We start from the raw sequence: 12,258 nt of genomic DNA, 5'->3' as shown, positions 1-12,258 counted from the left end.
GCTGGAGTTTTCCTCTGGAGCTCCAGGGCTGCTGGAGATGGGCCTGGGCTCCTCTGGGAATGCAGTGGGGCAGAAAGCTGCTCCTCTGGGAATGCAGTGGGGCAGAAAGCTGCTCCTCTGGGAATGCAGTGGGGCAGAAAGCTGCTCCTCTGGGAATGCAGTGGGGCAGAAAGCTGCTCCTCTGGGAATGCAGTGGGCAAAGGCTGCTGTGGTGTCCCAGAGTCTCAGATTGTATCCAGGTAGGAATGCTTGGCTCCTCCCCCTGGAGCCTCTCCCCATGGGATGATGGAATTTTCTCAGCCATGCAGGGACGCTCACTGGCCATGAACAGGAGATAATTAATAATTAATGGATCATTAACAGAAGAGATCTCCTGGAGGGAGGATTGGCTGTGGAAGAGATAAAGAGAACTGCCCAATGAGCAGAGAACTGCCCCAGCTCTGACAGATGGCAAATTTCTGCGAGCAGCAGAAACCCCTCCAAGAACTGCATTTCCCCCCAGTAAAAATGAAACCTGGAAGGGAGAATCATCAATGAAAATCCAGTTCTGACTTTATTGGGGGGGGGGAAATTTAAAAAAAGAAGAAAGAACTCCCTAATGCTGTGATCCATCTTAGGGCTGTATTTCCAAAGGGCCTTTAAAGCAGGGTTTGCAGTGGCCCTTGGCTCCTCCTGCAGGATGAGCAGCCAGCACGAGCTCCACGTGGGCAGCCCGGGGATGTCACTGCTGTCACTCGTGCTGCCGGGGAGGGCTCTGCTGCTCCTGCTTTCCCCACAGCCCCAGCTGCAAATTTAGCAACAGTGCCTGAGCTCCTCTTTGTGCTCTCCCACGTCCTGCCCTGCTCCAGCTCCGGCTGCCTGCGTGGAGTTCTTCAAAAGCTCTGCTTAGCAACCTGGCAGCCCTGGGTGCAGCGCCAGGCACCTCTCCTGCCATCCCCTCCTGCCATCCCCTCCTGCCATCCCCTCCTGCCATCCCACTCCTGCCATCCCAATTCCTGCCATCCCAATTCCTGCCATCCCCTCCTGCCATCCCAACTCCTGCCATCCCCTCCTGCCATCCCAACTCCTGCCATCCCAACTCCTGCCATCCCCTCCTGCCATCCCCTCCTGCCATCCCACTCCTGCCATCCCAATTCCTGCCATCCCAATTCCTGCCATCCCCTCCTGCCATCCCAACTCCTGCCATCCCCTCCTGCCATCCCAACTCCTGCCATCCCAACTCCTGCCATCCCCTCCTGCCATCCCCTCCTGCCATCCCACTCCTGCCATCCCAATTCCTGCCATCCCAATTCCTGCCATCCCAATTCCTGCCATCCCCTCCTGCCATCCCAACTCCTGCCATCCCAACTCCTGCCATCCCCTCCTGCCATCCCCTCCTGCCATCCCAATTCCTGCCATCCCCTCCTGCCATCCCAATTCCTGCCATCCCAATTCCTGCCATCCCAATTCCTGCCATCCCAATTCCTGCCATCCCCTCCTGCCATCCCAATTCCTGCCATCCCAATTCCTGCCATCCCCTCCTGCCATCCTGCTCCTGCCATCCCAACTCCTGCCATCCCCTCCTGCCATCCCCTCCTGCCATCCCACTCCTGCCATCCCAATTCCTGCCATGCCCTCCTGCCATTCCCTTCCTGCCATCCTGCTCCTGCCATCCCACTCCTGCCATCCCAACTCCTGCCATCCTGCTCCTGCCATCCCAATTCCTGCCATCCCCTCCTGCCATCCCAACTCCTGCTGTTCCCCTCCTGCCATTCCCACTCCTGCCACTCGTGGTCCTGCCATTCCTGCTCCTCCCATTCCCACTCTTCTCATTCCCACTCCTGCCATCCCGGTCCTGCCATTCCCCCTCCTGCCATTCCATTCCCACCCTTTCCCATTCCATCCCGCTCCCGCCATTCCCCTCCTCCCGCAGGGAATCCGTGGCCAGCACAGGGCCCCGCTCCCTTTCAGCCCCACTCGAGGGCCAGGTGATGCCCCGGTGACACCCGTGTCCCCTCCCCTGGTGACAGCCGTGTCCCCTCCCCTGGTGACAGCCGTGTCCCCTCCCCTGGTGACACCCGTGTCCCCTCTCCTGGTGACAGCCGTGTCCCCTCCTCTGGTGACACCCGTGTCCCCTCTCCCAGTGACAGCCGTGTCCCCTCCTCTGGTGACAGCCGTGTCCCCTCTCCCGGTGACAGCCGTGTCCCCTCTCCCGGTGACACCCGTGTCCCCTCTTCTGGTGACAGCCGTGTCCCCTCTCCCGGTGACAGCCGTGTCCCGCCCCGGAGCTGCGGGCAGGCGGGAGGAGCCTCATCCCCGCTGCTGCCACCGCTCCCAGCTTCCAGCAGGAATATTTCCGTGGAGCACCATCCTCACTGGAGCAAAGGAGAGGCAATCACCGAGCCCTCAGCAAACCTTTTGAGCCATCCACCCAGAGTCCCCCAGAGGGAAGCAGGTGAGGCTCCAGCGGGCATTGCACAAGAGATACGGATCTAGGGCGGTTTGTTTTATAAAAATATCTCCTCCTCTCCCTTTGTGGTTGGCTGAAAGGGATGGCAAACCAAACCAAACAAACCAGGGCAGCTCCAAGTCCCTGCTCCAAGTGCTCCCAGCCCTGTCTTCCACAGCAGAGCCACCCCAGGAGCAGCGTGGGGCCTCTGGAGAACAGAGAAGGGCCTCGGGTTGAGAATGAACCCCAAACCTTCTCTCTCCAAAATTTGGAAACTCTGCCGTCTCCCCATTGCCTTGGGCTGGGAGCGGAGGGAGGCAGGACGGGGCAGGTCCAGGAGGAGCAGGGAGTGCTGTGAGAGCGTCTGGAGCGAGCGAGAAGAGCAAAGGGGGACAGATAAAAGCACGAGACGGGCGTGAGTCAGCCTGGCACGCGGCCTGGGCACAGCGCCCCGCGGCACCGAGGGCATGCAGCGAATCCCGAGCCCGGCAAAAGCCTCTGGAACAAAAGGCAGCTCAAAATAGGCTCGGGCAGAGCCGGCTGCAGATCCTGCAGCATCAGCCCCAGCCGGGCTGTGCTCCTCGCTGGCACCTGTCACACCTGGTCACACCTGGTCCCTTCTGTCACACCTGGTCACATCTGGTCACACCTGGTCACACCTGGTCCCTTCTGTCACACCTGGTCCCTTCTGTCACACCTGGTCACACCTGTCCCACCTCTCACACTTGGTCACATCTGGTCCTATCTGGTCCCACCTGGTCACACCTGGTCTCACTTGGTCACACCTGGTCACACCAGTCTCATCTGGTTGCACTGGTCACACCTGTCCCACCTTTCACACCTGTCCCACCTGGCCACACCTGGTCCCATTTGGGTCCACCTGGCCCAGCCTCTGCTCTCCAAACCTGTCCAACCTCTGCTGTCCCGACCTCTCCAGCCTCTGCTGCCCAAACCTGTCCAACCTCCGAGGTCCAAACCTGCCCTCCCTCCACAGGGCGGCTCAGAGCTGAGCTGATTTCCCCCGACGTGTTTTGGGTACGGCTCAGCTCAGCTCAGCTCCCAGAGCAGCTCAAGGGCAGCACGTGGAGCTGTGCCCTGCCGGGGCATCGGGGCATCAGCGGGAGGCCACGAGCACAGCCCGGCTCGGAGCCTGCAGGCACGAAAAGCCAGCCTGAGGCACAGCCACGTGGAAAGGGCACCCGGCCCTGCTGCAGCTCCTGACGCTGGTCTGTGTTTGCACAAGCGCCTCCTTCCCTCCCAGACGTTTGCAAAAGCTCGGGGAGTTGGCACCGCAGCGAGGAGCTGGACTTTAATTAACCAGAAGGCAAACAGGAGGAGGACGTCAGCAGCCTGGGAGCTGCTCTGCTCCCCTGGCTGGAGCTCCCAGCTCCTCCAGGCTCCTCACACGTCCGTGGCTCTCCTTGGAAATGTCCTTCTGGGCTGGAAAGGGCTTTGCTGGTGCTGCGTGCTGCTCTCCTGGTCGCTTTGAGGCTCCACAAAATCCATCTCCTGTCCCTCTCACCTTGTCAAGCACCCAGAGGACACCGCGGTGTCCAGGGCCAGCCAGGTGGGAAACCACCAGCACGAAAAAAAAAAAAATAAAAAGCAGATTTAGGGACAAAACAACCACGCTGAAAGTGTCAATGTCTGCTTCAGCCCCCGCAGCACAGCACAGACCCCCATCCATCCCCGTTCTGTCAGGGCTGGAGGAACAGCACACAGGGAACGGCTCCCACTGCCAGAGAGCAGGGATAGACGGGATTTTGGAAGGGATTCCTGGCTGTGGGGGGGATGAGAGGCTGGGATGGAATCCCCAGAGAATCCGTAGCTGCCCCTGGATCTCTGAAGTGTCCAAGGAGCACCCTGGGATAGTGGGAGGTGTCCCTACCCATGGGATGAGCTTTAAGGTCCCTCCCAGCCCAAACCATTCTGGGATTTTAAAACGCCTGATTCCTGTTTTACAGTGTGACCCCGACGTTCCTACACACCCCCCAAATCCACGCTGATTTCCATCACGTGTATTTCAAAGAGCAGGGCCAGAAACACCTTGGGAATATCACCACCCTTGAAAAGAGGGACAACAAAGCCTTCTGTCTGTCCGGGAGTCATTTCCCCCTCCTCAGCAGCGGTTTCTGCTCTGTTTCCCTGGCTCTGGCCGGGCTGGCAGGGATGAGCAGCAGGAATTAACTCCTGCTCCCCCCTGGAAGCGTCCGTGGGCTGCAGGGCTGGCCCCGGTGGATCTTCAAGTGCTTGGCCAAGTGGTCACTGCGGGCAAACTTCTTCTCACAGGCTGTGCACTGGTAGGGCTTGACCCCGGAGTGGGAGCGCTTGTGGCGGGAGAGCTCATCCGAGCGGGAGAACCTGCGGGAGGAAGGGGCAGCGCTGGGTCCAGGGGGCACAGCGACCCTGGCACGCAGATCTGTCCCTGCCACAGCCCCCTGGATCACCCCAGAGGGGGCAGAGGCACCCCCGGCCCCCCGAGATCAACCCTTCCAAGGATTTGGAAATGGAAAAGAATTCACCCACTGAAATGTGAATTTCTTTCCCTTGCTCTCAAAGGACGCTGTCCACCTACTTCCTCCGTTTGTTTTCCCTTGCTGGAACCTTCCGGCAGCGCTGATTAAAAATTGGTTTTTTGGGACAAGAGCTCAGGCTGGCAGTGGCCACAGGCCATGGGCCAGGAGCCTGGGTGGGAATGCTTTCCTGGAACTCCACATCCAGCCCCGAGCGGCACCGGGGAGGGACGGCTGGTTCTGCTCGGGGATTCTCCCTGCAAATCCGGAGCCCCCCGCCCTCGGGGACCCCCGCTCACCTCCAGCCGCAGTTGGGCCAGGCACAGGTGTAGGGTTTCTCCCCCGTGTGGCGGCGGAAATGAGCCTTCAGGTGGGAGCTCTTGGAATAAACCTTCCCGCAGCCCGGGTGGGAGCAGCGGTGCGTGCGGAGCAGGGAGGGGGGGCCCTGCTGGCACCTGGGGGCTGCCTCGGCGTCCCCGGGGCCCGTGGCCACCGGCAGCGGGGCAATTCGGACGTATTTTTGGTCCAGGATGGTGCCAGGGGGCTGGAGCTGAGGGAGGAGGGGCAGGTTTGGGCTCTGCAGGCTGATCAGCAGCTGGGCCACCCTGACACCCCCGGGCTGTGCCGGAGGGCTGGCGCTGTCCACGGGGAGAGGCTGGAGCTGCAGGACAACGGGAATGCTGCCAGCAGCCAGCGCCTGGTCACCAGCAGCTGTCCCCGCAGCGTCTGGGACGTGTTCTCCTCCTCCTCCTCCTCCTCCTCCTCCTCCTCCTCCGTGCGCCCTGGGGATGGGCCGTGCCCCAGAGCCGAGCTCGGCTTTGCTCTCCACCTTCCACCCCGCGGGGTGAGGATCTCCTGCCTCATCCCTGGGGAGCTCTGCCTTCTCCCTGAGGAACTCCTCGATCTCCTCCAGCGTGGGGATGAAGTCCTGGGAGAGGCAGAAGTCGGGCAGCCTGAGCTGAGCCTCGCTGAGCTGGGCTTTGGGGGCTCCCCCTTGGCGCCGGGCAGCGGGACACCCTCGGCGTGGCCGGGGCTGCCCGCCAGGACGTGCCCGGAGCCCTCTGCGTGGCCGCATGTCCTGTCACCGCCGTGTCCTGGCAGAAGGGACGGTGGCATCCTGCACTGCAGGGCGCTGGCCAGGCTCTCGAGCAGGGAAGGGCTGGGCAGGGCGGGCAGCAGGTCCTGGCAGCTCACAGAGACCATTTGGTGCCTCCCCACACGCAGCTCTTGGCTCAGGAGCCGCTGGGAGAGCTCAGCTGGGGAAGTCTTCGCTCATCTGCAAGGGAACGGCACCGAGGTTATTTCCAAACGAGAAAACAAACACGCAAACCTCAACCTTTTAACAAAACTGGGCTGTGCACCGAAAGGAAAACAGCAGAACCTGGCAGCGGCCCTTGTTTTTAAAGCGTCTGCTGCTGAAAAAAACACGGCCTGCCCGTTTTCCTCCGCTGGCTGCCAGCAAAGAGGCAGACTCCCCCCAGGAGCAAACTTCTCTGGGGAGTTTATGGAGGTGAAAACACACAAAGAAACCCTTCATCACTCGCCGTGCCACCCACGCCGGAGGGCAGCTCTGAGCTGCCGGATGGCGCAGGGGACGGCTCCTGATTAGCCAGGAGTTCATTGTGATCCACGAGAGGCTGCTGGGGCTTCTCCACGCCGCAGATGTGGGCAGCACCACGCCCTGACACGGACACGGGCTGCGTTAAAGCTGCCTACCTGCACAGGTAACAGCCAGCCCGCCGCGGGCGCCGGGGATGTTCAGCCGCGCCGGGGGCACGGCGGTGCCCGGACACGCCGCAGCTCTGCCCGGGCAGGTCTGCCCGGCCTCGGCCACAGCTCAGAGAGCGGCTCAGCCCGGCTGGAGTGAAGCAGGGCCTAAACAAAGGGAGTTCTTTGATTCTCACTCCAAACAGAGTCAGAATTACTTATTAAAGCCACACCGGAGGTGTCCCCAGACTCCTCCTGATGGTGCCCTTGACCTGTCTGCTGCACTTACACACTTTTCCCTTTCCCTTTCATTTTCCTTTTCCTTTCCTTTTCCTTTCTTTTCTCCTTTCCTTTCCTTTTCCTTTTCCTTTTCCTTTTCCTTTTCCTTTTCCTTTTCCTTTTCCTTTCCTTTCCCCCCGGGTCAGCTCCAGGGCCCCTGAGGACACAAACCCCACGTTTGCAAACAGCCGAGACAGCTCACAGCGTGTCCAGGAGGTCTCTGGTGACTGTCACAGACCCCCCAGGCCCTGCTGGGGCTCAGGGGCTGGGAAGAAGGTGCCCAAGGACCCCCAGAGCAGCCACACGCTGTCCCTGTCCCCAAACAGGAGCACCAAACCAGCCAGGGCACAGGGATCTGTTTGTATCTAATGCAGAATTGGAGTTTCCAGGGGAAGGAAAAACCTTTGTCCAAATCCCTCAAGAACCTTTTCCATGAGATTTCTGTGGAGCTGCAAACCAGTCCAGCCAGTCTTTGTTATCAGTGCTCCTCAGGGTCCTGAGAGCTGCGAGAGGGAATTTGGGAGCACTCTGGGTGCCACATGAATGCTCTTCTCCTTAGCAAAGAACCCCCACGTCGCTCCAAACCTGCCAGGAACAAGATGCAGGGGCACTCCCAGTGTGCCCAGCACAGCACCAACAAGTCCCAGCGAGCAGGGACTGTCACTGTCACTGCTCACACGAGGGGTAAGGAGGCGTTCAGGCCAATCTCAGCCTCCAGGCTTCAAATTTTTCATCACAGCCCAAATCTGTGCTCTGAACAACCTCTTCCAGGCAGCTCCACTCCTTCCTCCACTCCAGTTTTAGGATCTTTTGTCTTTTCTTCTCCATCTCCTCTTTTTGCAGGGAAAGCCTCTCCCCTCTGGCTACCAAAGGCTCCTGTTTACCTCTCCCAGTGTCCCCTAAAACCCGATTTTCCAAGCAGCTCCTGCAGAGCAGCTCGGGGTTCTCCATCCCTCCAGCATGCCCCCAGGATAGGTGAACTAAACTCTGAACTCCTCACGGAGCACAACCCTCCTGCTGAGCTGACAGCAGGAATAAAAGCATGACCAGAGGGCAGGAAGGTGCAGAGGTTGAGCTGCTGGCTCGGGACTGAGGAGATCTGAGCGGGGCAGCCTTGGGCGGGCTCTTGGAGCGCTCTGTGCCTCGGTTTCCCGTCTCATCTGGGGCACTGGTGATGCCCCAGCTGGCAGAGCAGTGCTGCGGGGCAAGGTGGCACATTCCGTGCCAACAGGCTCCTGTCACAGGTGTCACTGCCCTGTCAATCCACTTTGCAAAACGCCACCAGTGCTGTCACCCCACCCCAAAGCCGCCGCAAGGAAACGGAGCCCTGGCTCTGTCCCGCACTGCAAGGGCAGCGCCGCTCCCGGTTCTCACTTTGCGTTGGTGCCCCTGCAGTTTTTCGGAGCCCCGGAGCCGCGGGCTGCTGCAGGAGAGCAGCACATGTGCAGCCCGAGCACATGGAGAGCGGCACTGGCCCAAGGTCAGCCAGCAAGCAGCGGGAGCTGGGAGCGCAGCCGAGGGTCACGGCTCCCCTCCCGTGACCGAGCAACGTGAACAAACACCTGTAACCTCCGGGGGCCGAGCAGAGCCGGGGCTCGCCGAGCCTTGGGGCACAAACCCGGCGGTCCCCGCCGGTGCCACGCGTGTCCGACCCCTCGGCGCAGAGCGATGCCCAAGGGCAAGCGAGGCCCCGGCTCCACCGCAGCCCCCAGCCCCAGCGGGGCTCGGAGCCGGGGCGAGCTGGGGACACCGAGCCCGGTGCTGCCGGTCGCGACCTCCCCTCCGCCCCTGTGCCCCGGGGAGCGCTGCCAGCGGCACCCCCGCGCCCCCCGCGCCCCTTACCCCGCTCCGCTGCCCGCGGCTCCCGCGGCTCCGCCGGGGGCGGCTCCGGGCCCGCCCCGCCCCGCCGAGGGCTCGGCCGCGGCCGCCGATCCCATTGGCACGGGAGCACCGACCGGGAGGGGCCCCGGGATGTCCCGGCTCGGTCCCCGCGCGGCCGCTGGAGCAGCTCCCGGAGGAGATGCCGCGACCCCGGCGCCGCTTCCCCTCGCTGCTCCTTTGCACTGGAAGCGCTCCAGGGCTCTCCAGCGCTTCGGGAAAAGGAGGCGAGTCCCTGCAGGTCACGGGTGCCGCTGGAATCCGGGGGGATGCAGCTGTGCGGGGGGCTTTGAACCCACGTGCATCCAGGGTGGGGATTTTAAATCCACAGGGATCCAGGTATGTGCGGGTTTTGAGCACACGTGCATCCAGGTGTGCGGCAGAATTTAAATCTAGATGGATCCAGTGTAGGGATTTTAAATCCAGGTGGATCCAGGTATGTGGGGGGTCCTGAATTCAGGTGGATTCGGGTGTGCAGCGAGATTTAAATCCAGGTGGATCCAGGGTGGGGATTTTAAATCCACTGGGATCCAGGTGTGCAGCAGGTTTTGAATCCTGGGGGATCCAGGGTGGGGATTTTAAATCCAGGTGGATCCAGGTATGTGGGGGGTTCTGAATTCAGGTGGATTCAGGTGTGCAGCGAGATTTAAATCCAGGTGGATCCAGGTATGTGGGGGGTTCTGAACTCACGTGGATCCGGGTGTGCAGCAGGTTTTGAACCCAGGTGGATCCAGGGTGGGGATTTTAAATCCAGGTGGATCCAGGTGTGCAGGGGGTTTTGGGCAGGGCCGTAGCACTCGGATGCTGCCGATGGGACAAGGAGTGAGGTGTGTCCTTGTCGTGGCTTTGGGGTCCCTGAGGGTGGCTCTGGGCTGAGCCCCACCAAACCACACCGAGTTCCTCTGCTCAGGGAGAAACGTGAGATTTTGGGTCTGAACAGAACACCTGGGCCAGGGGAAGGCTTCAAATTTATAAAAGGCAAAACAAAATGAAAAAAAAAAAACCTGAAGGCGCACGGAAAGGGCGACCCGTGGCTGTTCCCTGGGTTCTGCTGTGTCACCGTGTGTCACTGACCCCCTGTCACAGCCTCGCAGCGCCTAACATTGCTGCTGATAACACATCAGATAAGCGTTGTTAATATTTAATAATGCTCATTTATGGCCTTGCAGGGGTCGGGAAGGTCTCAGCTCCTCAGAATCCTCAGGTACTCCCGGCTGCCGCGGTTCACTCACGGAGGGCTTTGATTTAGTGTCACAAAATTCCTGGGGACAAGAGCCGGGAGCGGCTCCTGCTCGGGGTTCGTACCGCGGCTGGCGGGGCGAGCGGGATCGGAGCTTTTTTGGGGAGAAAAGGAGCGGCTGTGCGGCTCCACGGCCGCGGGGAAGAGCCCGTCCCTCGCCCCGGGGACACCGGCGCCGCTCGGAGCCGGGACATCGCGACCTGGAGCCCTCCTGGCCACGCCCACTAAGCCAATTTCCCTGCCCATGTCCCCGCCCATAAAGCACTAACCCCGCCCCTGCCTCGTGGCCACGCCCATGTCCCCACCCTGTCATCTTCCCCACCCTCATACCGCCCCTTTGTCCCTGGCCACGCCCAAATCCCGCCCCGATGACTCCTCCCCATTTAAAGCCCGCCCTCGACCCCACCCATGCCCCACCCATTCACTGGCCCCACCCTCTGACCTTACTCCCGCCCATGTCCCCATCCCAAAAGCGACATCAGGCCACGCCCCTCGGCCACGCCCAGGCTCTCAACCCCTCCCCTCATCCATTGACCACGCCCCGAAACCCACCCCTCAACAACTGGCCACGCCCCCACCATTCCGTAATTATCTGGCCACGCCCACCACACTCCGCCATTCATTGGCCACACCCCTCCCCGTCAGTCATTGCTTGGCCACGCCCACCCCCGCCCCTCCCCGCGCGGTGGTGGCGCCCCCCCGCGGCCAGCTCAGGCGTTTTTCCCTTTTCCCACACCTTTTATTTTTCCCTCCCCTTTTTTCCATAAAAATTTATAATAAAAGCCTTCCTCTCGCGCCGTATACAAAATATTCACTCTACCGAATAAATAAACCACGAACGTCTCGCGGGCAGGATGTGACCTCAAAAAGGAAAACCAGCATCCATCCATCCATCCATCCATCCATCCATCCATCCATCCATCCATCCATCCGTCCCCCCAGTCCTTCCCTATCCCAGGGAATTTACACAACAGCTCTCCCCCCTCCACGTTCCAAACTCGACAAAGGAAAGGTGAGGCACGATTCACCTGTGAGGAAGAGAAAAGCTCCTGCTCATCAGCTCTGAGGAGCTCGTACCCAAACCTGTGGCCAGACAGGACCAAATCCTACAGAAATTCTGTGGTCACACAGGGAATATCAGTAACAGCAGGTAAGAGATGCTCTTACCCAACCAGAACATCCATTGTTGGTCTTACATGTGGTCCTGACACAGCAATTTCCTTAGGAGAAGCCCAAAAAAGCCAATTTTGTAAAGATTTCCTCGTCCTCCTGCTCCCTTGCCCTGATCTCCTGTCATAAGCCCCGGCTCTGTCCCTCTCTGACTCTCTGCTTTATCACCTGGGGGTTTGAAATGAACAATTTAATTTCCCACCAAACCCCTTCCCCCGAAGCTCAGCGTGGAAGCATTTTAGGCACTTAAATTATCAAAAGCATTTCAGCATCAGAGCAGCCTCTGTGCAGGGAAAGTTCCTCAAATCCAACATTCAAAATAAAGAGCTTTTCATTCTTGGGTCAGGGGGGAACTTGTTCAAGGACACCCCAGCTCTGGCAATAGGATTTTGTCTCAAATCCTTCCTGCTGCAGCCTGCAGTGGACAGAGCTCGGGGTAGGAAGTGCAGACCCCAAAACTGTTTCTGGAAGTGGTTAAGCCACTGCCAACTCCGTCCCCAAACCAGCTGCGAGTCAGCACGCAGCCCTTGCTGTGGGAAAGGGAGGCTGGCAGCCTTTAATTTGAGAAGAACTAAAACAAAAACAGTGACCCCTGACGGGAAAGGGACCGTTCCAAACCTTTGAGGGCCCGGCTCAGACAGCAGGGGAGTCACCCTGTCGCCCTGCCAAGGAACAGGCTGACAAAACCCTGCCAAAATAGCAACATTTCACCCTCCAGCCCAACCTCACAAGTGCCTCTGGCTGCCCACACACCTCCACAAAAAAAAAAAAAAAAAAAAAATTAGTCGCAAACAGCTCGTTTAGGCCAGGCAGAGCTGAGGAGTGCTGGAGTTTGTGTGCTCACAGCACCAGTCCAGCCTTTCCTCCTGGCTTGGGATTGTTCCTGACTTGGGCCAGCTCCTCTTGGAGGGGCAGGGATCTGCCAGCAGCAGATTTGTCCCAGCTGGGCCACTGGGGACAGGGAATGGGACTGGCCAGGGGGACTCGGGCTGTGCTGCCAGCGGGGAGGGACTCCGAGCTGGGAGCCAGAAAAACCTGGGCAT

At 60.1% G+C, this 12,258-nt stretch overlaps 1 protein-coding gene and 1 long non-coding RNA gene across 2 annotated transcripts; one reads left to right on the top strand and one right to left on the bottom strand.

The window, feature by feature from the left end:
* Positions 1-4,431: 4,431 nt before the first annotated feature.
* LOC128799546 (Krueppel-like factor 15) lies at positions 4,432-8,844 on the bottom strand. The gene is given in 4 exon segments (XM_053964047.1): positions 4,432-4,789; positions 5,241-5,919; positions 5,922-6,217; positions 8,770-8,844. Coding segments are annotated over 3 exon segments (1,080 nt in total). The 5' UTR covers positions 6,145-6,217; positions 8,770-8,844; the 3' UTR covers positions 4,432-4,611.
* A 215-nt stretch (positions 8,845-9,059) lies between these two features.
* LOC128799547 (uncharacterized) lies at positions 9,060-10,889 on the top strand. The gene is made up of 2 exons (XR_008434752.1): positions 9,060-9,144; positions 9,975-10,889. It is a non-coding gene; the product is annotated as an uncharacterized LOC128799547 (long non-coding RNA).
* The last annotated feature ends 1,369 nt before the right edge of the window (positions 10,890-12,258 follow it).

This window comes from Vidua chalybeata, chromosome 24 (genome assembly GCF_026979565.1).
Source record: "Vidua chalybeata isolate OUT-0048 chromosome 24, bVidCha1 merged haplotype, whole genome shotgun sequence".
Classification (NCBI taxonomy): domain Eukaryota; kingdom Metazoa; phylum Chordata; class Aves; order Passeriformes; family Viduidae; genus Vidua; species Vidua chalybeata.
This window is presented reverse-complemented; position numbering and strand designations above follow the sequence as displayed.